At 38.2% G+C, this 26,104-nt stretch overlaps 1 protein-coding gene across 1 annotated transcript in view; it reads right to left on the bottom strand.

Annotated features, from left to right (window-relative positions):
• The window catches only part of LOC140598749 (uncharacterized), a 57,430-nt gene extending 31,749 nt beyond the window's left edge, over positions 1–25,681 (bottom strand). Inside the window, exons 1-2 of the mRNA XM_072757278.1 lie at positions 25,640–25,681; positions 23,486–23,574 (exon numbers count right to left, since the gene is read on the bottom strand). Coding sequence (XP_072613379.1) covers positions 23,486–23,574; positions 25,640–25,681 — 131 coding nt within the window. The remainder of the gene's footprint in view (positions 1–23,485; positions 23,575–25,639) is intronic.
• Positions 25,682–26,104: the final 423 nt, after the last annotated feature.

Here is a 26,104-nt window from a genome sequence, read left to right as displayed (position 1 = left end):
CCAGAAATGAAGTGCTGCCATAATAAAAATCTAAAATATGAAGCATTGGCTTGAAGACTGTTAGACTAGTGGTCACTCTTTTAAAAAAAAAATTATAAAGATTTTATTTATGAGAGAGAGGAAGCACTAGCAGGGGGAGAGGGAGAAGCGGTTCCCCACTGAGCGGGCAGCCCAATGCGGGGCAGGTCACCAATCATCTTATAACTCTGAGTACTTAAAATAAGCCAGGCCATGGAAATTGAGGAAATAAGTAGCTGACTCTCCATCTCTACTTTCCCTCCACAAAATCTTCTTCTGAACTTATTATGATCACATATAACCCATCCTTCCAGAAATCAGCAGCTGGAAGGATGAATAAGAAAGGAAAGGCCTCTGGAGTCACAAAATTTAAAAACCAGCATAGCAATGGGATTTAATTAGATTGTTTTCCTAACATGTAATATAAAGTTGCAGGGTGGCTAGATCAAACCTGGATGAAAGCTGTCGTGAGAGGAGGTAGAGACTGACCAGCCAGAAAGCAACAGTACTGCATGGACCATGAAGTAAGGAGGAGAGTATGGTGGGCACCAGGGAGCGAGAGATCCAAAATGGAACATGTGCATGTGCCAGACTCAGGCATTTTTCAGATCCCATCTGCTCTTTCTGTCCTCTGTGTCCTGGCTTGTTCTGGCTGGAGTGGTGAGGTGACCATATGGGGAGGAATAGACCATTGTTGGAGAGCTGGCTGTGTGCTGTTGTTTAACCGGAAGCCAGACAGGAGACCAGCAGAAGTCCTGAGCCTAGCCATTCTTTGTGCAGCTCTTGCAATTTATAGGCAGAACCTGTGTTTATAGGGGTTGACTGTGAGATGAGGTCATCAAAAATAAATTTTTCTCTAATAGAAAGTATTATCTCTGTCTTCTTTGTTATCGTGGAAATCACTTTCTAGGCTACTTGTTTGTTTTTCCTTGAGGTTTTCCTAAAAAATTTTAGATTCCTCTTTGCAATCTTGGAAAAAGGTATGACTCAACAGTTTGGAAAATGTGAGCCCAATTGTCTGTGGAATCTGTCCCTGTGATAAATCCAGAAACAATTACAAAAAGGTAGGCCTGAAGGATTGACAGTTTATATGTCCATTTGCCCCAAAGGCTTTCAAGCTAGGAAACGAGTTAAGATCTTTCACTAACATAGCATCAGCTAAGGTACAAGAATGTCAGATTCCAGTCAGATGCTTCATGTTTGTGGCTTCTGGGCACTGTTTTTGCAACAGTCTCTGTTATGACCTCTCTTTACTTATCCAAATGAAATTGGCCATTTCCAAGAAAGTCCTGTCCCAAGCTGGCTCAGAGCTTTAAGAAGGAACCTGCATTGTCATACCAGGAAAAACTCAGCAAAATGGGGCATCCTCCTGGTCTGTTTTTCATTGACTGCATTTTCAATTACTTCCATTTTGCATCTAGTCCAAGTGGAGAGGAAATTAAAATAAATATAAATCACACTATTGTAGTTTTAGGAATTAGAAGAAATAGCAAGCGTCTCATTATAACTCTATGTCTGTAAAAAGAGCAAATTCTCTCAAAGCACAGACATTGTGATGTCTTTGATTCTGTAAAATAAGTAATTGATAATAGCCTAGAGAAAAATTTGAGAATGAAGCTCAGCTCTGATTGTGCTTGCTAGAGGCTTAATGTGACAGCACAAAAGCTATAAAGTGGATTTAAAATCCTAAGACATGTGAAAAATATGTTCAGTGTTATTATTTTAAATATACTTCCGTTGACAAATTCCTATATGCATCATATGCAAATCCACAAACCTGTCAAATCCCAAATTTGTAGAATGCATTTGTATTCTCATTCTAATGATGCCTTGTTTCTGAAGGTTTGGAAACATGGAATGTTTGTTGCAGCCTAATAATTTGCTCCAAACAGTGGGAATAAATGCAAGTTCTTTTGGGCATACACCTAGGAGTGGGATTCCTGGGTCACAAGGTTCTTTGTTTCAGAATGTCCTCATTTTGAGGAATTGCCAACATTTCTCACAACAGCTGCACCATTTTACATTTCCAACAGCAATATGTAGGAGGGTTCCAATTTCTCCACATCCGTGCCAACATTGTCGTCTGTCGTTTGATTATAGCCATCCTAATGGGAATGAAATGAAGTCTAATTGTGCTTTTGCTTTGTAGTTTCTTCATGACTAATGGTATTAAGCATTTTAGGGCTTATTGACTAGTTGTATACATTCTTTGGAGAAATGTCTGTTACAATCTTCTACCCAATTTTAATTGGGTTATTTATCTTTTTGTTACTGAGTTTTCTCAATTTTTCACATATTCTCACTATAATTCTCCTATCAGATACATGGTTTGAAGATATTTTCTACCACTGTGTAGGTTGTACTTTCATTTTCTTTGTATCATTTGCAGCACAAAGCTTTACATTTTTATAAAGTCTAATTTGTCAGATTTTTTTGTTACTTCTGCTTTTGGTTATTTGTGCTTTTGCCTAAGGCAAGATCATAAAGATTTACTCCTATATTTCCTGTAGGAGTTTTATAGTTTTAGCTCTTTACATTTACATTTACATTTAACTTTACATTGATATCTGTAATCCATTTTTCTGTGTGTGCCATGAGAAAAGGGTTCAACTTCATTTTTGTTTTTCATGTAGGTACCTACTTGTCCCAGAACCATTTGCTTAAGAGGCTATTCTTTCCCCCATTGAATTGTCTTGGCACCCTTATTGAAAATCAGTTGACCATAAATGCAAGGGTATATTTTGGGATTCTCAATTCTATTACAGTGGTTCTGTATGTCTGTCTAGCCTTAAGTCACACCTTGTAGTCTTGGTAACTGTAGCTTTATAGTAAGTTTCAAAATCAGAAAGTTTGAGCCCACCAACTTTGTTATTTTTAAAGACAGTTTCAACTTTTTTGTGTCCTTTAAATTTCTATATGAATTTTAGGAACAATTTGTCAGTTTCTTCAAAAAGGGCAGCTGAACTTTTAATAACTTCAAATTGCTTTCAATCTGTGTATAAATTTGGGAAGTACTACCATCTTAATAATATTAAGTCTTCTGATCCAAACATATGAGATGCTTTCTGTTTATTTAACTCGTCTTCATTTTCTTTTAACATTTTGTAGTTTTCAATGGACAAGTTTTACACTTACTTAAACTTATATTTTTTCTTTTTGGTGTGATTATAAATGCAGTTGTTTTATTAATTTCATTTTCAGGTTGTTCATTGCAAGTGTATAGAAATAAAATTGAGGGGACACCTGGGTGGCTCATTTGGTTAAGTGTCTGCCTTCAGCTTAGGTCTTGATCCCAGCCTTGTGTTGGGCTCCCTGCTTCTCCTTTTGCCTCTTCTTCCCTGCTTCCCACTCATTCTCTCTATCTCAAATACATAAATAAAATCTTTTTTAAAAAAGGAAAAAAATTTAATTTTATATGTTTATCTTATCTCCTGCCATCTTTCTGAACTTATTTCTCAGGATTTTCTAGGTAATAGCCTGTCATCTCCAAATTGAGATAGTTTTAATTCTTTCTTTCCAATTTGGTACATTTTAATTTCTTTCTTTTTTTCTTTTCTTTCTTTTCTTTTTTTTTTTTTTTTTACTTAATTGACCTATGAAGAATCTCCAGTACAATATTGCATGGCAGTGGTGGGAGCAAACATCCTTATCTTTTTCCTGATATCAGGGAGAAAACATTTAGTATTCTGTGGTCTTGTAGATGCTCTTTATTAGGCTAAGAAAATTTCCTTCTATTCCCACTTTGCTCTGTGTTTCTATAGTGTAAGGGCAAAGCCTCATGAAGAAATGTTCTTGCTGTTTGCATGCCTTCCTCTTTCTGCCTATAACTTGGATTCAATGCTGGAGTTACAGCAGCTATATTTTAACAATGACCACAAAGGCTGAAAGCTAATTTTTTAATTTTATTATTTAAAATAGGTGGAGCCCAAATACTTGATGGCATTTTTGAGCAGTTGCACTTGCCTTAGATGATCCATCTCTGAACTTCAAGCCATGATAGAAAATCAACTGGAATCTGAAACTCTTGGTAAGATTGGTTTAAACCCTTAGTAAACCCTTGGTAGGGTTGCTTTTATTCTTTATTTTTTTATTTTTTAATTTATTTAATTTTTTCCATCATGATAAATGTATTCTTTAATCTCCATCCTCTATTTCCCCCATCCCCCACCCACCTCCTGTTTGTTCTCCATAGTTATGAGTCTGTTTCTTGATTTGTCTCTTTATCCTTTGCTCATTTTTTCTGTTTCTTAAGTTCTGCATATGAGTGAGATCACAGGGTATTTGCCTTTCTCTGACTGACTTATTTTGCTTAGCATTATACTCTTGTTGCAAGTGGCAAGATTTCATGTTTTTTTATGGCTGAATAACATTCCATTATATATATATATAATCACTTTATACATTCATCTATTGATGGCCACGTGGGCTTCTTTCATAGATTGTCTATTGTGAATAATGCTACAATAAACATACGGGTGGATGCATCCCTTTGAATTAGTGTTTTCATTTTATTTGGGTAAATACCCAATAGTGGAATTACTGAGTCATGGTATTTATATTTTAAATTATTTGAGGAACTTCTACAGTGTTTTCCATAGTGGCTATATAGTCCCAAAACAAGAGTTCCTTTTACTCCACACCCTTACCAACACAGGTTATTCCTTGTCTTTTTGATTCTAGTCATTCTGACAGGTGTGAGGTGATTGTGTTTTTTTTTAATGATTGTTTTTTTTAATGATATAATTTATTTATTCATAAGAGACACAGAGAGAGAGCAGAGACACAGGCAGAGGGAGAAGCAGGGACTCCATCCCAGGACCCCGAGATCATGACCTGAGCCAAAGGCAGACACTCAACCACTGAGTCACTCAGGCATCCCTGATTGTGGTTTTGATTTGCATTTCCCTGATTAGTGGTGTTGAGCATCTTTTATGTGTCTGTTGGCCATCTATATGTCTTTGGATTTCTATTCAGGTCATCTGCCCTTTTTTAATCAGATTACTTGGGGTTTTTTTGTGTGTGTTAAGTTGTGTAAATTCTTTATATATTTTGGATATTAACCCCTTATAGGATTTGTCATTGGCAAAAATACCTTCTTCCCTTTAGTAGGTTGCCTCCCTGTTTTTTGTTGATGGTTTGCTTTGCTGTACAGAAGTTTTTATTTTGATGTAGTCCCAATAGTTTATTTCTTCTTTTGTTTCCCTTGCCTCAAGAGATATATTTAGAAAAATGTTGCTGTAGCCAGTGTCAGAGAAATCACTGCCTGTGCTCTCTTATACGATTTTTATGGTTTTAGGTCTCACATTTAGGCATTTTATCCATTTTGAGTTTATTTTTGTGTATGATGTAAGAAAGTGGTCCAGTTTAATTCTTTTATAGTTAGTTGTTCAAATGTCACCTTCTCTTGATAGAAAGGTTAATGCTTCTTGGGAAGAACTGGTGGAGGCTAACAAACTTTTTATGTGTTTTGCATCTTTACAGTGGAATAGAAGCAGTAGTGACTGTGATTACTATGAATTTGTTTTTATGAATTGAGGTTTTGCTTGTCAAGCCATAATTTATCCACTCTTTTCCACAGTCCTGCATTCAAGGCCCTCCCCAGGGCACCTCATTAAATCTTTGTCATTGCACTGACACATGAACCTATGTTCTAGCCAACAAAAACTCTCTACTCCTTTCCAAAGTGCCCAGCCATTGCACATGATACCTTCACTTTCCAAATTCATGTCTATCTCTCTGTCAGGTTGTTAGACCATGAAATATTTAACCATTAGCCTGAAACACCTAGCAGAGTACATTGTACATAACATTTGTTTAATAAACACCTGTTAAACGAAAGAATAAGTGAATGAGAGAGAGATTTCTAACTCTTCATTTATTGTCATTCTATTTTTCACATATATATTCATATAAATAATGTTTTTAAATTAAAGAAAACCTGATCTAGTTTGTTCATTCACACATAGTATATATAATAGGTTAAGTGTAAATTGAATAATTTCATTCTTGAAATCCCTTTTATATTCATACATCTGTTAAAGGAAGTCTACAATCCAGTTAAAACACAATTTTTGGTTTTGATATAAAGAAGGAAGCACTTTGCATGGCAAAGTATCCTCAAGATACAAGGTTTCTTTTTTTAAATATTGTGCAGACAAGCATTAAATGGACAACCTAAAGTTTCAATGTAAGAAGGTAGAAAAAGAAGAGCAATGTAAACACAAAGGATGTACAAGGAAAACAGTAATGAAGAGCAAAATTCAACACAATAGAACACAATCAACAAAGTCAAAAGATGGTTCTTTAAAACGATCAGCAAAATTGATCAACTCCAAAATAGATTGATTTAAGAAAAAAAAAAAAAAAGAGAGAGAGAGAATGCAAATCACCAATATCAGGAATGAAAGAGAAGCTGTCAATCTAAATCTCGCAGACATTAAAATAAGTTAAAGGAATATTAAAAACAGTTTTAAATCAACAATGTGATGAATTAGGTGGACAAATTCTTCAGAAACTAAAATTTACCAAGATGAAAGAGAAAATTTGGATAGTAAATTTAAAGAAAGAAAAATTGAATTATCAAAAATCTTTCCACAAAAACTGTAAGTCAGGAGTTTTTCACTACTAAATTCTATCAAATGTTTAAGGAGAAAATGACATCAATCTTACAAAACCTCTTTTAGCAAATAGAGGAACATTTTCCAACCCATTTTATGAGACTAGCATACCAGTACTACATATCAATAGTTAACAAAGACATCATAAAGAATAATAGAAAAGAAAAATAAAATTACAGACTAGTATCACTCAGGAACAGAGAAGGGAAATTGCCTCAAAAAAAAAAAAAAACATACCAAATCAAATCAGAACATAAAAAGAATAATACATCATCACCACGTAAGGTTTGCCACAGTTATAGAATGTGGGTTTGATGCTCAAAAATTAATCCATATAATTCATCCTATTAATAGAATAAAGGAGGAAAATCATATCATTTTAATGGATACAGTAAAAAATGATGAGCAAAATACAGCATCCTTTCATGACACAAGTGCTCCATAAACTGAGAATGCAGGAGACCTTCCTTATTCTATTAAAGATCATCTAATGATCTTCTGACTCTTGGGTTCAGCTCAGGTCATGATCTCAGGGTTAGACTCTATGCTCAGCATGGAGTTTGCTAGAGGTTATGTTCCTCCCACGACCCCTTTGCTCCTCCCCCCATTTACACACTCTCTGTAAAATAAACAAATAAAATCTTTAAAAATGTACAGCTAACATCATACTTAAGGGATGTCAACCTAGATGAATAGGTAAACTGAGGCAGTCTTGAATGACTAGGAATTGAGTTTATTCAAGAATAGCAGAGGAGGGTCAGCCCAGTGGGTAGAGTGTAGAGTGTGCAACTTTTGATCTCAGAGTCATGAGTTCAAGCCCTACGTTGGGTGTGGAGCCTACTTAAAAAAATAAAAAATAAGAGAATGCCAGAGGAATTGCAATTTGGGAAGTGCATGCTGTAACAAGTTGTAGGCAGTTCTGTTGATGGGGCAGGTTATATTTATGGGCAAGGGGAAGTCCAGCCAGAGTCCCAGGAGTAAATTCATTGGCTTGAGGATGAGGAGAGATTCTTTGTGGATGTTCATTGGTCAGGAGATAAAGGTATTCTGTAAATCAGGCATTTTAGGAAAATTAATCTCAATTCTTAAGTTCTTTTCTTCTGAGGGCATGTGTATGAGATTCTCCATTTGAAGGTCCACTTTAGATTGAAATCTTTCACATGGTAAAACAGTGAACCTTCCCCCTAAGACTGGAGACAAAGCAAGAATGTTCGCTGTGACTCCTCCCATTCAGTGTTGTGTTATGGGTTCTAGCTGGTGTGATAGTGTAAGAAAAAATAAATAAAAGACATGAGAGTCAGGAAGAAGTAAAAGAAGTGAGGAAGAGTCAAGCCTCTATTTGCCTATGGCATCATTGTTTATACAAAAGGATAAGAAATTTACAAAACAAATAGTAGAACCAATAAATGAATTTAACAAGGTTTCAGGACACAAGGTTAAATGTATTTTTATATGCCGATAGCAAAAAACCTAAGAAATAAAATTGAAAAATTATCTTCAAAAGAATTAAAAATTAAATTACTAAGGAATATATTGAATAAAAGATGTGCACTGAAGACTGTGAAGCATTGTTGAGAGAAATGAAAGAGGAACTAAGCTAATGGGAAAATGCAGCATATTTATGAATTAGAGGACTTAATACTGTTTATATAATGGAGGTCAGTTATTCTCAGCAACACAGACCTCATACATTGTTGTTGGGAGCGTAAAATGATACAAACCCTTTGCAGTTTTATAAATCTTAATATATTTCAAATTCTATCTTATGTTTTATCTAAGCGAAGTGAAAATATATGTCCACAAAAAGGCTTGTACAAGAATATTCAGAACAGCTTTATTTGTAATAGCCCCAAACTGGAAACAGCTTCAATGTCTATCAACAGCAGAATTGTTATAAATTCATACTATGGAATGCTACTCAGCTGTGAAATGGAACAGGCTACTGATTGACACAAAAATATGGGTGAACGTCAGAAGCTTGCTGAGTGAAAGAGTACTTCTTGTATGACTCCGTTTATATGATGTTCTCTGATAGGCAAAACTATTGTATGGGAAGAAAAAAATTAGAACTTTGAGGGAGTGGGGTTGGAGAGTTACTGGGAAGGCATAGAGGAATCTTTCTGCAGTGAAGTTAATGTGCTATATCTTTATAAGGGTTCAAGGTTCAAGTGAGAAAAGATTTGTGCATTTTATTTATATCAATTTACCTCAAAAGAAAAAATATGTAAGCAGATATGGAATTCTAATTAATGATATGCATGCTGGAGCGTTTTGAGGAGGAATGTCTGATGTCTTCAACTTACTTTGAAATGCATAAAAATAAGATGGATTGATGTTTGGATAGAGTGATGGAGAGATGGATAGATCTGTAGTAAGTCAAGGGTTGAATATAGGTGGTGGGTCTTCAATATAAAGTTATTTCAACTTTCCTGTATGATTGAAAATTTCTGTAATAAAATAGATAATGCTGGGATGGTAAAAACTACGTGGGTATTTAGATTCCACAGGATATAAAAGATAAGGTAATAATTATTTCTTAAAATGACAATATGCATAATACTCCAGAAATTATAATCTTTTTAACCATGTGCACTTAAAATTTTGTTGTCAATCTCACAACATGCTAGGTGATGGATTTTTTTTTTTATTTATTCATGAGAGACACACAGAGAGAGGCAAAGACACAGACAGAAGGAGAAGCAGGTTCCCTGCGGGGAGCTCGACATGGGACTCCATCCCAGGACCCTGGGATCATGACCGGAGCCAAAGGCAGACACTCAACTGCCAAGCCACCCAGGTGCCCCAAGGTGATGGATTTTAAACATATTTCAGGGGCACATAGGCAAAATAATTGTGAAGACAGGTACGCAAATACCCGCCTGTGGCTAGTTGTGTACATTCACCATCACATCTGAACCCATTCCCTCTCTGCAAAATTTCATACCTAGGCTATCAACCCTCCTGCCAATTTCTATTACCTCAGGGATACATGCTATAATATAGCAGTTAATGCATTCAGTGTATGAACTCATGCTGCGCTGGTGGCTCTTCCAGGTAACATGCATGTTCTGCTATGATGCTGTAAAGAAAATGTGTTATCCAAACCAGTGACTCCTAAGAGTAGAAAGCTAAAGGGTCTTGGAAACCAGTTGGGGAGATTCTCAGGGCCAGGCAGAGCCCAGAGAAGGCTGGTTACATCAGTGTGTAGTAGAAATGTGCATGAACATTTCATTGTCACAATCATTAGGGACTCAGGTAGGTATCAGCATTTAGATGTAGGTCAGGAATGCTAAGAATCCTTCAATGCATGGGAGGGTCATGCTCATTGAAGAGTCTTCCCACACATCCTACATGATTGTCAGTGAAAATCTGATCTATGTTTATGTAAGTGCATTTTATTTGTAAAATTTCCTTTGGTGTATAAACCCAAAGTATTTTGGGGGAGGGTTTAAATTTTTTTAAGAATTCTGCTGTAAGATTCAGGAGTGATTTCTGGTTTCAGAAAATTCTGTTGCTTCCATCATTGTCCTCTTGCCATGTGATTTGCTAGTGTAATACACACCTACACACTATGTATGTAGCTGCTGCATTCCTGGTGACTCAGCAGAGACATGCAAATATCCAGAGGCTGCACCACATCCTCTAGCGTGCTCATACCTGAGCATTTACAAGTGGAAAGATAGACCATTTTATTACAAGTGACTTTCCTTCTAGTTTAACTTATATTGCAATTATAATGGTTTCCTTTATTGAAATTCTATGTGTAGGTGGTAATATTATTTATAGATTTCATTTCCAAATAATAAGGAGAATGTGACAACTTATTTGTTGGAAGAAGAGAACACTGGTCCAATAGGATTGAGAGAGTCTGGCCTGTAATGCCCCTGGAATGTGGCATACCACACCTCGTGACCCTCAAGATCATCGCTTCACCAGTTCATGTACTCAGAGTAACAACTATATGGTGGCTGATGGTTCTTGAAGGATTTCTTTGACGCCCCTGCAAGACTGTGGGTCAGTGTGGTTGGCATTTTGTATCCCTGCCCCCTCCTATATTCATATGTTGACACCTAACCTCCAGTGGGATCCTGTTAGGAGGTGGGGCCTTTTGGAGGTGGTTAAGTCCTGAGAGTGGAGCCCCTGTAATGGGATTATAGAGAAGACAGGAGACCCTGCTTCCTCTCTGTCTGTGAGGATACAGCAAGATGGCCACGTGCACATGAGGAAGCAGGGTCTCAGCAGACAGGGATCTGCTGGTACCTTGATCCTGAACTTCCAGCCTCCGGGACTGTGAGAAACAAATTGACGTCTAAACCATCCAGTCCATGATGATGTGTTATAGCAGCCTGAACAGACTAAATGGGCTTAAATCCTGTGATGCCTTTTTTGGCAGCCTCTGCAGGTGCTTGTAATCTGAAAGAAAGCCAGATAAGTGCTTTTCAGCACCAGTAAGGCCCTGAGAGCTGGAGCCCAAGATGGTAACACTGCATGAAGTACTGCAACAATATGCCAGCCCCCAGGCACAGGCACGCAATTCCCAGACAACCCAGTGAGGCCCACTGGGAGGGAAACAAACATGCAAATACAGAGCAGTAGTAAACACAAACACATCTGCTTGTGGAACTTGTGACAAAGGCAGCCAGGCAGCAGGCTGTCGTCTGCGTGTGTGTACAGAGAACGCAGGGTGAGGAAATGAGGAAAATGTTTGATCTTATTATGCTAACCACTTGGCCCCCCGCCAAGCTCCACACCATAAGAGAAAACCAGGTCACTCCTCCCCGGCAGCTGTGACCCAGGGTTGAGACTGAAGTGAATGAATCTGGGGACCTCATGAGAATCGTGGTGCCACCTAGGGGTGGAGGCTGAGTAGTCCCTGGGAGCCTGGAAGCCCTTTGTTCAAGTTGCCCAGGATCTTACGCTGCAGTATTTTGCTTTGCAAGCACTATTATTAGGTTTTGCTCACATGAACTACTAGCTCTAATAGTATTGCATGTTTCACTGTTTCCTAGTTTGTTTGTTTGTTTTTTTTTATTAACGCTATTTGGATAGGTAGTACTCATGCATGGAATTAGATGCAGAAAGTAAAAAAAGATATCAGAAGACCCCCTTAGCTCTCTGGTCCTCTAGCTGTGTGTGATTCTCCTATCCAACAGTGTTTTATGTATTTTTTCAGAGTTTTGCACAACTGTATAACTATTTTTACACAAATCATTGCAAACTATATATATACTGTTCTTCACCTGTTTCCCTCTTCCCCTCCTCCATTTAAGAAGATATTTCAGAGGAGTCTTAATATTAAAAAAAAAAAAAACTAGAAAACAGTGAAACATGCAATACTATTAGAGCTAATTGTTCATGTGAGCAAAACTCTTAACTCTGGGAAACGAACTAGGGGTGGTGGAAGGGGAGGAGGGCGGGGGGGATAATGGGGGTGTATGGGTGACGGGCACTGAGGGGGGCACTTGACGGGATGAGCACTGGGTGTTATTCTGTATGTTGGCAAATTGAACACCAATAAAAAATAAATTTATTATTAAAAAATAATAAAATAAAAAAGAAGATATTTCAGAGATGACTCTGTGTCAGAGTATATGGAATTGATTTGCTCTTTTTAATGATTACATGGAATTTTACTGAGTCATCAAACTGTGATTTATTCAACCCATCCAATTTGGATGACTAAACAACCTAAATAGGTTATACCAAGTATTTTTGTATCATAAACAATGCTGTGAATTATATTCACATCTTCTCTGTGTGCGTGTCATTTTGCACACGTGTACGAGTATGTCTGAGCACACATTCTGGGGAATGGAAGTGCTAGGTTACAGGGCATGTGTCTTTGCAATTTTGAATGCTTTGGCCAAAGGTTCCTTCAAGGGAAGTGGTAACAGTTTGCATTGCCAGGGGCAGTGTATGTGAGTTCCTGTTTTCCCAGTCCCTACCAGCATAGTGCATTATCAGACATTCTTTCTTTCTTTTTTTTTTTTAATTAAAAAAAAATTTATTATCAGACATTCTTATCTTTGCTAACATGATCAGTGAAAAATACTATCTCCATAGGTTAAATTTCATTTACAAGATACCATTACAAGCACCTGTCTCTCCTAATCCACATCACCACCCTGTTAGATGCATGTAATTTTATTAATTTTGAACATCTTACTGATGAGAAAACCAAGGCTAGACAACCTGAATGATTTGTAGAAGGTCACATAGCTAGAGTTAGAACACAAACCCAGAGCTTCTGCACCCAAATGCAGCTCTTCCCACAAGGCCAAAGTTGCTTCCGGATAAAGTAGCTATGGCCCAGGAAGCAGGGGATTTTGGTTTGTTAAAAAAGAAAACCACAGGTCCAGAATGGCGTCATTTAGGCCAAGTGAACAAACCAAGACTTAATACCTAACCTAATTGTAGCTTCAACCTCCCCCAGAAATGTGGTCTTAAGCCACCAGCCGTAAATCTTCTGATGGGCACCAAAGAGGGAATATGTCACTTGGCCCCCTGCTACCCCACCAGAGATAATCTGCATGGTAAAACCTGAGCCCTTCCCTCTTGCTTTTCTTTTGCTAATAGCTCCTTGCCTCACCCTTCTTCCTATAAAAACCTTCCATTTTGTACAAGCCTCCGAGTTTCCCTCTACATGCTAGATGGATGCTGCTTGATTCAGGAATCACTTAATAAAGCCAATTAGATCTTCACATTTACTAATTTGAATTTTTGTTATTTAACAGGTTCTTGCTTGAAGAAAAGCCTAGATGCCCCAGTGGAGACACAGGCTATAAAAGCGAGAAATTGGTTTCTGCAAACAGTCTTCTGAGACCTAGGGACTACAAGCTCTACCCACAGCCCCAGGACACTCAGACCCCGGCCTCCATTTACCTGAGTCAGAGGGCTACACAGATAGCACTCAGAGAACATTGAATACTTCCCGGGGAGCCAGCTCTCCTCAGGAGAGGATCCCCCTCTCAGAAAGTGGAGATTGAAAAAGATTGTACGTTTTCCAGAAGTGAGGGTGCAGTAGGAACCTGGAGACCTCTGAGGAAACAGATCTGCCTCTACAACTTCTTGTTGGAGACTTAATTGCCACTCTGCACCTGTTGAGACCTCTGGAAACTCCTGTGGTAAGAAGATATGATGGCTGATAAAGAATTGCCAGTGCTAAGGAGCTGGGGTCAAGTGTTGGCTGGTCTTAGTCCAGTTTCCGCCACATGATCCCTGAGACAAGGGGCTTAAGTGCAAGTAGTTGTCTTGAGAGATACAGAGAAGACCAGGAGGGGAGTGGGGAAGTGACCTAGGGATGGGAAGATGGCCCCTAAGGGGGAGTTATTAAACCAACTCCATCTGCATGGATGTGGGGGACTCTCCATCCCTTGGAGGGGGACCTCTGGGAAGCCATATGAAAAACACATCTCAGAATTATCCCAACTCATGGGTGAGGAAGCTTGAGAATATATATACCAGTTCTCAAGAGTCGCTGGTCAAGGTCTATTCTCAGGGAGGTGAATTCCCTAATGCTTTGGGCTCATGGTGCAGGAGGGCAGTATGACTGCCTACATTCCAGTAAAGGGCCTAGACATGCCAATCATGGCAGTTACCGACTGGCAGGAGTGTATGGAAATGGCCGTATGAGGGACAAGGGTGGGGCATAGACAGGGCTGCAATGGCTGTGCTCTGTACTCTGTCTGCACCCCTGTCCTGATCAGGGTTGAGCTGAATCTCTGTTAGCACAGTTTTCCCCACCCCTCATCTCTACTCCAGACTTAACCGTTCCTGTGAATACCACTGTTGAATGTTCACCCTCAGAAGCTCATGAATCATTTGCGAATTTGATGAAAGTTAAACTTGTGGCCCACACAACATTTTGAATACAATTGCAAAGGTTTCCCCAGAAGATCATCTCTGGATCCCTGGTAGGTCCTTTGGAACCTGAGATCTAGATCTACCTTCCATCTGAGTGTGGCACCCGGCCAGTCTAGTGGCCATGCAGACCCTTGTTCTCTTTCCTCCTTGTCAGACACTCCTGATTACCTTGTCCTTAAACTGATGACAGTTGGATTGAATTGCAAGGTGATTGTTTTGAAAGGTTTTTATTTTTTTAGTTTCACAATACAATTCTCGATTTCCACAGTTTCATTAGGGGAAATTAAGAGCATTTATGCAAAAGTTCAGCCAGGAAATACATGACAACTTGTAATCAGATGTAGTCCTAGCAAAGACTTGAAGTTAATTAGTGTTCTCCTGTTTTGAATTTTTGTAATGTGCATTTGGGCATCTTTTTTTTTTTTAATCATCTGTGCTCTAATTATGCGTTACTTGTGTTGATTTAGGTTTTTCTTTAGTGCCCATGTCACTACTATTATTAATCAAGGCATGTGAACTACTGATCTTCTAAGAATTTATTTACTGGAATAATATGCTAATGCTGTAGTGCTACTGTGCATGAATAATTACTGGTTGTCGGAATTCCCTTAGCATGCATGCTGCACCTCAATTTCTCCATATGTATGTATGTATGTATGTATGTATGTATTTGACAGAGAGAGAACACAAATAGGCAGAGCAGCAGGCAGAGGGAGAGGAAGAAGCAGGTTCTCAGAGGAGAGCCTGATGCAGGGCTCAATCCCAGGACCCCGGGATCATGACCTGAGCCACAGGCAGACGCTCAACCACTGAGCCACCTAGGAACCCCTCTCCATTTGTAATTCTGGATGAATACTCGGACTTAACTCTCAGGAGATTTAATTAAATCACTTTTTAATTTTCAGGCTGCGCTTTCTGGCCAAATCAAAGAAAGTCTGATTTGGAGGAAAGAACTAATTATTGTAATGTAAAGCCTTAATCATTTCCCATGTTCCACATCTCTCCTGAAACCTGCCTCTTCATTTTTTTTTTTTTCCATGGAGCCCACTGGGAACTTGCAGGGAAGGCAGGGACTAGCTGGATTCTGTCTGAAAAACAGTGAAGATAGAAGCAAATTCTGTTCAGATTTCAACCTGGGGCATGGGTCAGGGATGCAGACCGTACACTGATTTTATCATTTAGTAGGCTAGCCTTTGAAGGGGGTAGTGGATAGTGTAAAGCTGGGGAGGAGGGTGAGCAGGTATTGGAGTAGCAAGAGTAAAAAAAGCCTGGCCGCATGCAACCCAGACTAGATCATTGTTCACACTTCCCACTCCTGGGGACTGAGAGATGGGAAAAAATAATCAAGCATTTATCTCATCGGAGGATTTGTTTTTGGAATACAGAATCCTAGATTATCCTATAAGTTATATTCATTTTAATTCTGTATCCTTTTTGGTACTACACAGAAGACTTCAGTTTTTTCACATCATTAAGGAATTAAGTAATACCTGAACATGGCAAATGATTCTCAAGACTGTGTGGAAGAGAAGATGCCTAAGAAGAGTAAAGACAATTTTGAAAAAGATATCCTGTGATAAAACTTGTCTAATAAGATGTCACAATAGATTATAAAGCTAAAGTAATTAATGAAATGTGCCATTGGAATAGGAATAAAATAATGGATAATGGAACAAAGTAAATGGTAACACGTGGTTCCCTGCATGTTGAAATGTTTTTCCTTATGTTTAAAATGAAAATTTTCAGCTTTACAATATGCAAAAAAAAATCCATTCTGTACAGTAAAGTTCTAATTTTATGGAAAAAAAATCATAGAGAGTCCTCTTATGGTTTTTAGGTAAGAAATTATTTTTAATTTAAAAAGTAAGGATCCAAAATACCTACAAAATTCATATAAGTCAGGAGAAGGACAAACAATTTAGGAATATATTGGAACAAAGTTAAGAATCAAACATTTCACAAAAGAGGGTACCTAAATAACTCAAAAAATATTTGAAATCTATGCCCAAACTTACTAACAATTCAAACAATGTCATTAATTATGACATTAATGCTATTAACAAAGTAATGGCTATTAAACTTATGCTTCTACTCAGCAAATTGGATAAAATGAAGAGAATGTTCATGGACCGTGGACAAGTCCTGTGATTCTTGAGACAAAAGAAATACAGTGATCCAGTCACACATCCACCCTGTCTTTCCACTCTGTGTCTGGAATGGTGGCTCCAGGAACTAGAGTGTGAATGTAAGAGTAATTGGTAGAGAAAACAGAGATAAAATTTCAGCGGACTTGGAAGTTCTGACTGCTAATTTCAACAAATGTATTATCTCTGTATCTGTTTCAATTTTTTTCTCATTATTGGTCACATTTTATGGCTTCATTGCTAGTAATTTTTTTATTGTAGGCTGTTATGAATACTGCATTGTTGAGAACTGGATTTTATTGTCTTCCTATAAAGAGTGTTGAGGTTTCTGGCAGGCAGTCAATTTGCACATTGGTGTGATCCTACAGAAGTCTGTTCTTGGGCTTTGTTAGGTAAGTTCTAGAATAGCCCTTACTGTAGGTCTGGGCATAACCATTTACTAGGTCTCAACAGAATACCCAGAGTGTTCAGCAAGCTCTCTCTACTGAGACTGTTTTGAATTCTAGTATCTCCTTGGATTTAGGACCTCAAAAACCTCTATCCAACTCACATCTCCTTACTCTCTGTTTTCTTCCAAGCTTTGCCCTGTGTTTATATGGAATAATAAGCCCAAAGATGCAAGGAAATTTTATACAGATTCCTGTAGTTCTTTCTGCATATAATTCCTTCTTTTTGGAAACCTGACTTGCAAGTTCCAGCCACCTTAGCACCACTGAGTTTTGAGTTCAGGGAAGACAGGCAGGAGAACTGAACTATGTCCACAGAAAAAATGTTCAAATTTGGCAAATGTAAGTATTGAATGCATGAGTGTTGGTTGTGAATATCCTCTTTTGTTTCTCCATTTAAATTCTCTAAAGATTTGATTTCTTGATTAACAATATATTTTCATGGCTCATAGCCATGAATGATGCAATGTCATATGGTAAAAATTTTATCTTCCAACCCTATTCCCTGGCCACACGTTTGCTTCCCTGAAGGCAACTGGTTTTACGAGTTTCTTACCTATTGTTCCAGAATTATTCTGTTGCATGTTCAAGCAAGCTATATGTTTATCTCATCTTATTATTTACACAATGCATAGGACTTTATATGTTACTTTGTATAATTTTTTCACCGTAAATTATCTTGGGGTTTATTACATATTTGTACGTAAAGAACTGCCTTATTTTTTATTAGCTGCATAATATTCCATTTAATAATGACAATAATGTATTTAACCTAATTATGAACTTTTAGATTAGTTCCAATATTTTTCTATCCCAGAGAAAGGTATAATGAAAAACTTTATACAAACTCATTTCATCTGCTATATGTGTGTATATTTGCAGGATAAGTTTATTTTTTATTTTTAAATCTTTTTTTTTAAATTTTTATTTATTTATGATAGTCACACAGAGAGAGAGAGAGAGGCAGAGACACAGACAGAGGGAGAAGCAGGCTCCATGCACCGGGAGCCCGACGTGGAACTCGATCCCGGGTCTCCAGGATCGCGCCCTGGGCCAAAGGCAGGCGCCAAACCGCTGCGCCACCCAGGGATCCCTATTTTTTTATTTTTAATTGAAATACAGCATTATGTTAGTTTTAGGGGTACAACATTATTACTTGACAATTATTTATGTTATGAAATGATCACCATAAGTTCAGTGACTGTCACCCTACAACATCTTACAATATTATGGACCATGTTCCCTATGCTGAACTATTCTTCTCTGTGACTTACTTGTTTTAGAACTGCAACTTTGTTCCTCTTACTCTCCTTCATCTGTTTTGCCTATCCCCCTACACACCTCCCCTCTGGCAACCACCAGTTCTCTGTATTTTTGAATCTGTTTCCATTTGTTTTGTTTTTTAGATTACACATAAATCACATGGTATTTACATTTCTCTCTCTGACTTATTTCACTTAGCATAATACCCTCCAGGTCCACTCATGTTGTCACAAATGCCAAGATTTCATTCTTTTATATGGTTAGTATTCCATTGTATATATATGCACCATGTTTTCTTTATCCATTCTCTATTGTTGGACACATAGGCTGCTTCCAAATCTTGACTATTGTAAATAATACTGAAAAAATACATAGCGGTGTATACATCTTTTCTAATTAGTATTTTCATTTTCTTTGAGAATGAAATGATTACTGAGTGAATGAAATGAATAAATGATTACGAATCATATGATAGCTCTATTTTTAATTTTAATTTTCATGGTGTTTTCCCTAGTGTGAAGGCACCAATTTACATTCCCATCAACAGTGCAAGAGTGTTCCCTTTTCTCCACATCCTTGCAAACACTTGTTTCTCCTTTTGATTCTAGCCTCTCTGACAGGTATGAGGTGATACTTCATTGTGGTGTTGGTTTGCATTTCCCTGATGGTTTCTTTCCATCTTTCCATATCTTTTGGCCATCTGTTCTTTTTATAGAAGAATGTCTATTTAGGTCCTCTGCCCATTTTTGTTTTGTTGATGTTGAGTTGTATAAGTTTTATTTATATTTTGGATATTAACTCCTTATCAGATATATCATTTGCAAATATTTTCTATTCAGTTGGTTGCCTTTTCTTTTTTTTAAGTTTCCTTGCTGTGCAAAGCTTCTTAGTTTGATGTAGTCCCAATTATTTACTTTTTATTTTTTTCTTTTGTCTAAGGAGACAGATCCAGAAAAATATTACTAAGGCCTGTGTCCAAGAGTTTGCTGCCCATGTTTTCTTCTAAGGAGTTTAATGGTTTCAGAACTCACGGTAGGTCTTTAATCCATTTTGAATTTATTAGAGTATGTGGTGTAAGAAAGTGGTCCTGTTTCCTTCTTTTGCATGTGGCTGTCCAATTTTCCCAACACTATTTTTGAAGAGACTGTCCTTTTTCCATTGTATATTCTGACCTCCTTTGTCATTGATTAATTAATCTATACCATACATTTCTAATTATAGAATTGCTTCACTTAAAAGTATGAATTTTGAATTTATAATTCATAATTCATAATATCTATGGATCTGCGAAGTTGCCCTCCTTAAACATACCCATTTATATTCTCATTAGCAATACATGAAAATGCCAGCTTTCCTTTGAAAGGTAATAGCTACAATGGACAAGATTTGGTCACTTACTTTAATATATGACATATTTTATCATTTATAAAATCAAAAGAATGGAAACCTGCATTTTCAAAAATAGAAAATGCTTTAAAGAAATTATAATATATCCCTCTGACGGTATGTCATACAATGATTAAAAATCAAGCTGCTAAGAAATATATCTGATAATGAGAGAATACCCTTAAGGAAAGCTAAACACAAAAATTGGATACAAAACTGAAAGGAGATCTCAATTTTGCAGTGTTACACCAAAATATTTTTTAAGGAAATTCACTGAAATATTAACACCATTTTATTAGTTATCTGTTTTCCTGAATGGTTGAATTATAGATCATCTTAATTTTTGCTTTACATATTTCTAAATATTCTAGACTTTTTTCACAAACATACTATTTTGAATGAAGGAAAAGCTGAACGATTACATTAAAAGGATGAGTTTTGTTTTGTTTTGTTTTGTTTTTTTAAAGGTTTTATTTATTTGTTTGAGAGAGAGAAAGAGCATGAGGGGGAGAAGGAGAAGCAGACTCCCCACTGAGCAGGGAGCCTAACTCGGGGCTTAATCCCAGGACTGGAGATCAGGACCTGAGCCAAAGGCAGATGCTTAACTGACTGAACCACCCAGATGCCCCTAAAAGGATTATTTAACAAGAACTGCCAATTCCAGTTTGATATCTGTGACTTTTAAGTCATGGCTATTTTTACTTATCTGTCTTCAAAGCTAGTTTATCTGTAAGATTTTCTAAATACAGTTGAATTATGTTACCTCTGGAAAAGTGATTATGGTACTTGTACAATGCAAGGCAATAGCCCTGCTTGATGTAAGTGATGGAAATAAGTTCTGCAATTATATATAAGTACTCTTAAAAAGCTTTCCTAAAACCCAGACTGTTTAACTCTTTTACTCATTGAACCCGAAACAGTTTTGATTCTCACTGTGTCTATAATTGCACAGACCCACCAAGAATCTGATTTATTGTCTAAGACACATAAAGTGAAAGCATTCTTAAAATCTGTTTTTATTTAAAGTTTCTGCATTTATTTCCCAAAACTGTTGCAGTATATGTCTTTTTAATGAATTTATATTCAAAAGAAAAAAGGCAAATTTACATTGTTTTGCTTATTATGTCCTTTTGAGATAGAAAATGTGCTTTATGGACAATTAGTTAATTCTCTAAGTTTTGCTATAACTAGATGTGGGCTAGTGTTTTTGACTTAAAGAAAGGAAAGAATCATAAAAAAGGAAGGTGACATAAAATAATGGCTAAGTTCAGTAGTAATTTGTCCTTATTAATATTTTAAAGCAAAACTTCTTTTAAAAAATTCTTCCTTTAAAAGTTCACCTTATGTTCCCAACAAATAGAACTTTTACTTCCAGATTATTAACCATCTTCAATGTTTAACTAATCATAAAAGCACAGTGTTTTGCCCAAGCACTGTTTTTCTAAATAGCAAGCACTTAAGTTAACCTTCTGTAAGTACCCATGACCAAAATTCACGCCTCCTTTTTTTCTGATTGCTCTGGGCCTGTTGCTTCTTTCCTCTTCATCTCTGTTGTGCCTTATGGGGTAGCAGCCTTAACTCAGAAGCAGCTGTCAGCTGTAGATGAGAATAAAATATAGCAACCATGTCTGGAAAGACACTCACAGCCTTGAGTTTTTTGACATCTGTTGGCATTGGTGGAAGCCTGGATGGTTTATAAACTGTTGACACCTGTTGAGGCACATTTCTGTGTGTGCATGGTTAGATGACACAAGCCATTGTCAAAAGAGAAGAGCCATAAATCATTTCACCTGGGTCTGAAGAGACCACTGTTGCTCTTAACAGGATGTAACACCTGCAGTGAGCCATTTTAGCCAAACACAACTTATTGCTTGCAGAAGTTAGCCAACTTCTGCAAGCAATACTGTGATTGGTCCCATGGAATGTTCAATATTTTTCATTCTGCTCTCCTTCCCTCTGGTAATGTAAGAACTTCAGGAGTTAGAGTAATATGCTTTTAAGGATATGGAATAGATAGTGATCACATTTCTAGAACTGAAATCTGGCTTTCAGATATAAAAAAAAAAGGAATCGTCTTGTAGAATATATAATGCATTATGGTATCTTCAGTTATGCAATTAGTAATATCAATGAAACTTTCTTTAAGAACAGAATGACTCTTAAATTAAAAAAAAAAAAAAAAAAGGGATCCCTGGGTGGCGCAGCAGTTTAGCGCCTGCCTTTGGCCCAGGGCGCGATCCTGGAGACCCGGGATCGAATCCCACATCGGGCTCCCGGGCATGGAGCCTGCTTCTCCCTCTGCCTGTGTCTCTGCCTCTCTCTCTCTCTCTCTCTATCATGAATAAAATAAATAAAAAACCTTTAAAAAAAAAAAAAGAACAGAATGACTCAAGAGAAAATGTACAATTATTGTTAATAGTCCCTGAAAGTATGCCTCTCAGAATGTGCTGAGCATTTAGAAGAAAGTTTTGGTTCTTTTTAATTTTCTTTCTTTCTTTCTTTCTTTCTTTCTTACTTTCTTTCTTTCTTTCTTTCTTCTTCTTTCTTTCTTTCTTTCTTTCGATTTTATTTATTTATTTTAGAGAGAGTATGCACATGCAAATGTGCACGTGAGAGCTAGGGGAGGGGTGGAGGGAGAGGAGAGAACCTACCAACAGACTTCCCGCTGAGCCCAGAGCCAGATGCAGGACTCAGTCTCACTACACCTGAGATCATGACCAGTGCTGAAATCAAGAGTTGGATGCTTAACTGAATGAGCTACCTGGGTACCCTGGTTCCTTTTAATTTTCAAAAGAACAGAACCACCTTTCATTGCATAAGAGGAGTCTCAACAATATTATTCAACAAGAAAAATTTTTATTTTTTATTTATTTTTTTATAATAAATTTATTTTTTATTTGTGTTCAATTTACCAACATACACCCAGTGCTCATCCCGTCAAGTGCCCCTGTCAGTGCCCGTCACCCATTCACCCCCACCCCCCACCCTCCTCCCCTTCCACCACCCCTAGTTCGTTTCCCAGAGTTAGGAGTCTTTATGTTATGTCTCCCTTTCTGATATTTCCCACACATTTCTTCTCCCTTCCCTTCTATTCCCTTTCACTATTATTTATATTCCCCAAACGAATGAGAACATATAATGTTTGTCCTCCAATTGACTTACTTCACTCAGCATAATAGCCTCCAGTTCCATCCACGTGGAAGCAAGTGGTGGGTATTTGTCATTTCTAATGGCTGAATAATATTCCATTGTATACATAAACCACATCTTCTTTATCCATTCATCTATCGATGGACACCGAGGCTCCTTCCACAGTTTGGCTATTGTGGACATTGCTGCTATAAACATTGGGGTGCAGGTGTCTCGGCGTTTCATTGCATCTGAATCTTTGGGGTAAATCCCCAACAGTGCAATTGCTGGGTCGTTATTTTACTAGGATTTTTTTTGTTAAATAAGTCTTCTGTCACCTTGGGTTGTGTTTGGGCTAGTGCGTCCTATAGTCCTGATTTGTGACACAGGTGCAGAGGTACAGTGGAGGAGGGTGGCACTGAGTAAAAGGATGACTTACAGCACAGTGATGGAGAAAAGTCACTGGGATGAGGAAGAGAGGGAAGATGGGCATGGAGGCTGAGTCAGATAGAAGCCGGGGTGTTCATCACAGACAGATGCTGGCACAAAGGAGACTGCAGAAGGTGCTCACATCATTTGACCTTAGAGATTTAGAGAATTGGACATGGCAATAACCAACTTGGAAGGGTCGATGCTGGGGGCTCGAAGCCTGAGGGGCTCATTTGGAGCAACCACGGTTGGCAAGTGCAATGTAAACCGGAAATAAATCTAAGAGAACCAAATGGAATGAGAGGCAAAAAGATCAGCAAGGAAATTAGGTTGGACAGAGATAATGACTCTGTGAGTATCACTAATGGCAGTGGCCACACGTCTCCTGCCTTTTGGACACATCTCCTCTTTGGCTCTCCTTCCCCTGCCCAGTGTGTGATGAGAGTTCACAGATGGTCCGCCTCCAGTGTTTCTTCTCTCGTTTATGCCCTGGGGTTTGAGTTATTGAGAAACTCAGGTCCGATGATATCCTCAGTTGTAGGCAGAATCATGCCATCACTGCCTCCTTCCTTCACACAGTAGCCTGCTGTGGCCACAGTTTTCCTCCTCTGATGACCCCCCACCCTTACATCAGCCATCCTGAGTTCTCCTAGCATCCTCAAAAGCATAGGCTTGACTGTGTTGGAGGAATCTCAGAGACCCCTTTTTTTCTATAAGATTTTATTTGTTCATGAGAGACACAGAGAGAGAGGCAGAGACATAGGCAGAAGGAGAAGCAGGCTCCCTATGGGGGAGCCCGATGTGGGACTCGATCCCAGCACCCTGTGATCTTGACCTGAGCCAAAGGCAGATGATCAACCACTGAGCTACCAAGGTGCCCCTAGAGATCCATTTTTGAGAGCTGCTGTTTCTTTAGGCTGATAGGAAGTGAAATGCTCCACCATGTCCATAGCCACTGTCTCACTGGAAGCACAGTTAGTGGAAGGGGTGATGCTACTGTAGATGGAGAAACTAAGTCTCACAAATTAATAGTCACATAACCGTTCAGCAACAGATCTCAACCTAGAAACGCCAGATTGCCTGGCTGCTTGTATTATATTTTATTTCTGTTGTTGGTGGTGTTTAGTTTTTAATTTTAATTTATTTCATTTTATTTTGTTTTATTGCAAAAAGGACCATTTGAATTAGAGGCAAATAATAATGTTCTTCAAAATTGTTACTACCAGAGCCAATATTTAACATTTTTGAGAGCGCGAGCTTGATAGAAACTGTGTTCCTACCCTGACTGTAAAGATCAGATTCCCAGGAGCCTAACTAAAGCATTAAGGTTTGCTTTCCTCAGAGCTGCTAAAAATTCAACACTGATTTGCATTTATACAGCTCCCCTTTCTTTTGGGGCCTCAGGGCCTATAACAAACATGCACCCCTCTGGTTCCATGTGAGACAGTGCCCCCCTCCCAAGGTTCCGAAGGCAGTTTGCATGTATTAATCTATCCAGCCAACCATTAAAGCAGTGTGGGAGTTAGGTTTAAGGCAAGATGACTCCTGAGGCTGCTCGAGTTTAGGAGAATTTGATCCTTTAATGTGAGCAGATTCTCAAGCCAAATTCAGGTTAGATTTTCATAAAGGTCTTACCCAAGACAGAAGATCGTCATCGAGCTTGGCGTCACTCAAATAGGGTCAGGAGATCACCCATCTTAGAATTACCTGGGTGCCCAGTTAAAATGCATTTCCTTGTCTCCACCTCAGACCTGCTGAATCAGAATCTCTGAATGGCCAGATCTGGAATCTGTTAACAAGCTCCTTTGATCTTTCTGTGGCTCAAATGTGAAAACCCCTGATCCAATTTATCCTTTTATTTCAAAGGCGATCAAAACATGTCAGCTGCAAGTGGCTGTGGTCATCCTGTCCCTGCTGTCATCACAGTATTTGCCGGCTGAGAGCCTCAGGGACATTCTCCATCTGACAGACAGGCATCCCGTAGTTTACAACTGTCTGAGTCTTTTCCAGGAATTTGAGCCTTGCCATATTCCATATGTGGGGAAAAAAGTCTTCTGGCTATCAAGGTTTATTCGAGCTACTAGAAATTATTATACTTTATTACGGGGAGCTGCCTACAACCTGGCCTGGGCTTACTCACTTTATATGATGGATGATCTCACTGAGGGTTCATGATAAAAATTCTACACCATAGACACCCTCCTCTCCATTTATAAGTTCTTTAGTGAGCTATGGTGAGGTATAGTGACTTATTCTGGAACATGCAACTCTTCGTGGGTAGCTGAGCTATCTATTCGGACGGAAACCCCTTGCTTCTCAGATTCAGCCTTACTCCTTAAAAGACCTGATCCACTGTGGTGACCACTTGGTCAGCAGGATCTGTCATCGATGGTCACTGAGCACTTCAATTTCTTCATTGAGTTCATCCCTGACCTTCTAATTAAAGCAGCCACCCCCACACAGAAAGGCATGCACCTGTGCATGCACACATGCACACACACACACACACACACGACACTCTCCTCATTCTCTAGTCTCTCCCTGTTTTGTTTTCTTCAGGGAATCTGTCACAAATGGAAATGGATTTACTTATACCTATGTTCTTGGCTGTCCTCACCCTGGAATATAGGCACCATGAGGGCAGGGTTTTTACCTGTCCTGTCCACCATTGTATTTTCTACACTTAGAGCAATGCCTGGCACATAGAAGGTCCTCAGTGAATATTTCTCAAATCAGTTAAGTGAATGAATGCTTCATCTTTGGTTTTAGTGTTTAGATGCCGGACTTGATCTGCTCTTTTTACAAAGGT

Source organism: Vulpes vulpes, chromosome 4 (assembly GCF_048418805.1).
Source record: "Vulpes vulpes isolate BD-2025 chromosome 4, VulVul3, whole genome shotgun sequence".
NCBI lineage: Eukaryota > Metazoa > Chordata > Mammalia > Carnivora > Canidae > Vulpes > Vulpes vulpes.
Note: the sequence above shows the minus strand (reverse complement) of the source record. Positions and strands in the feature narration are given on the sequence as shown.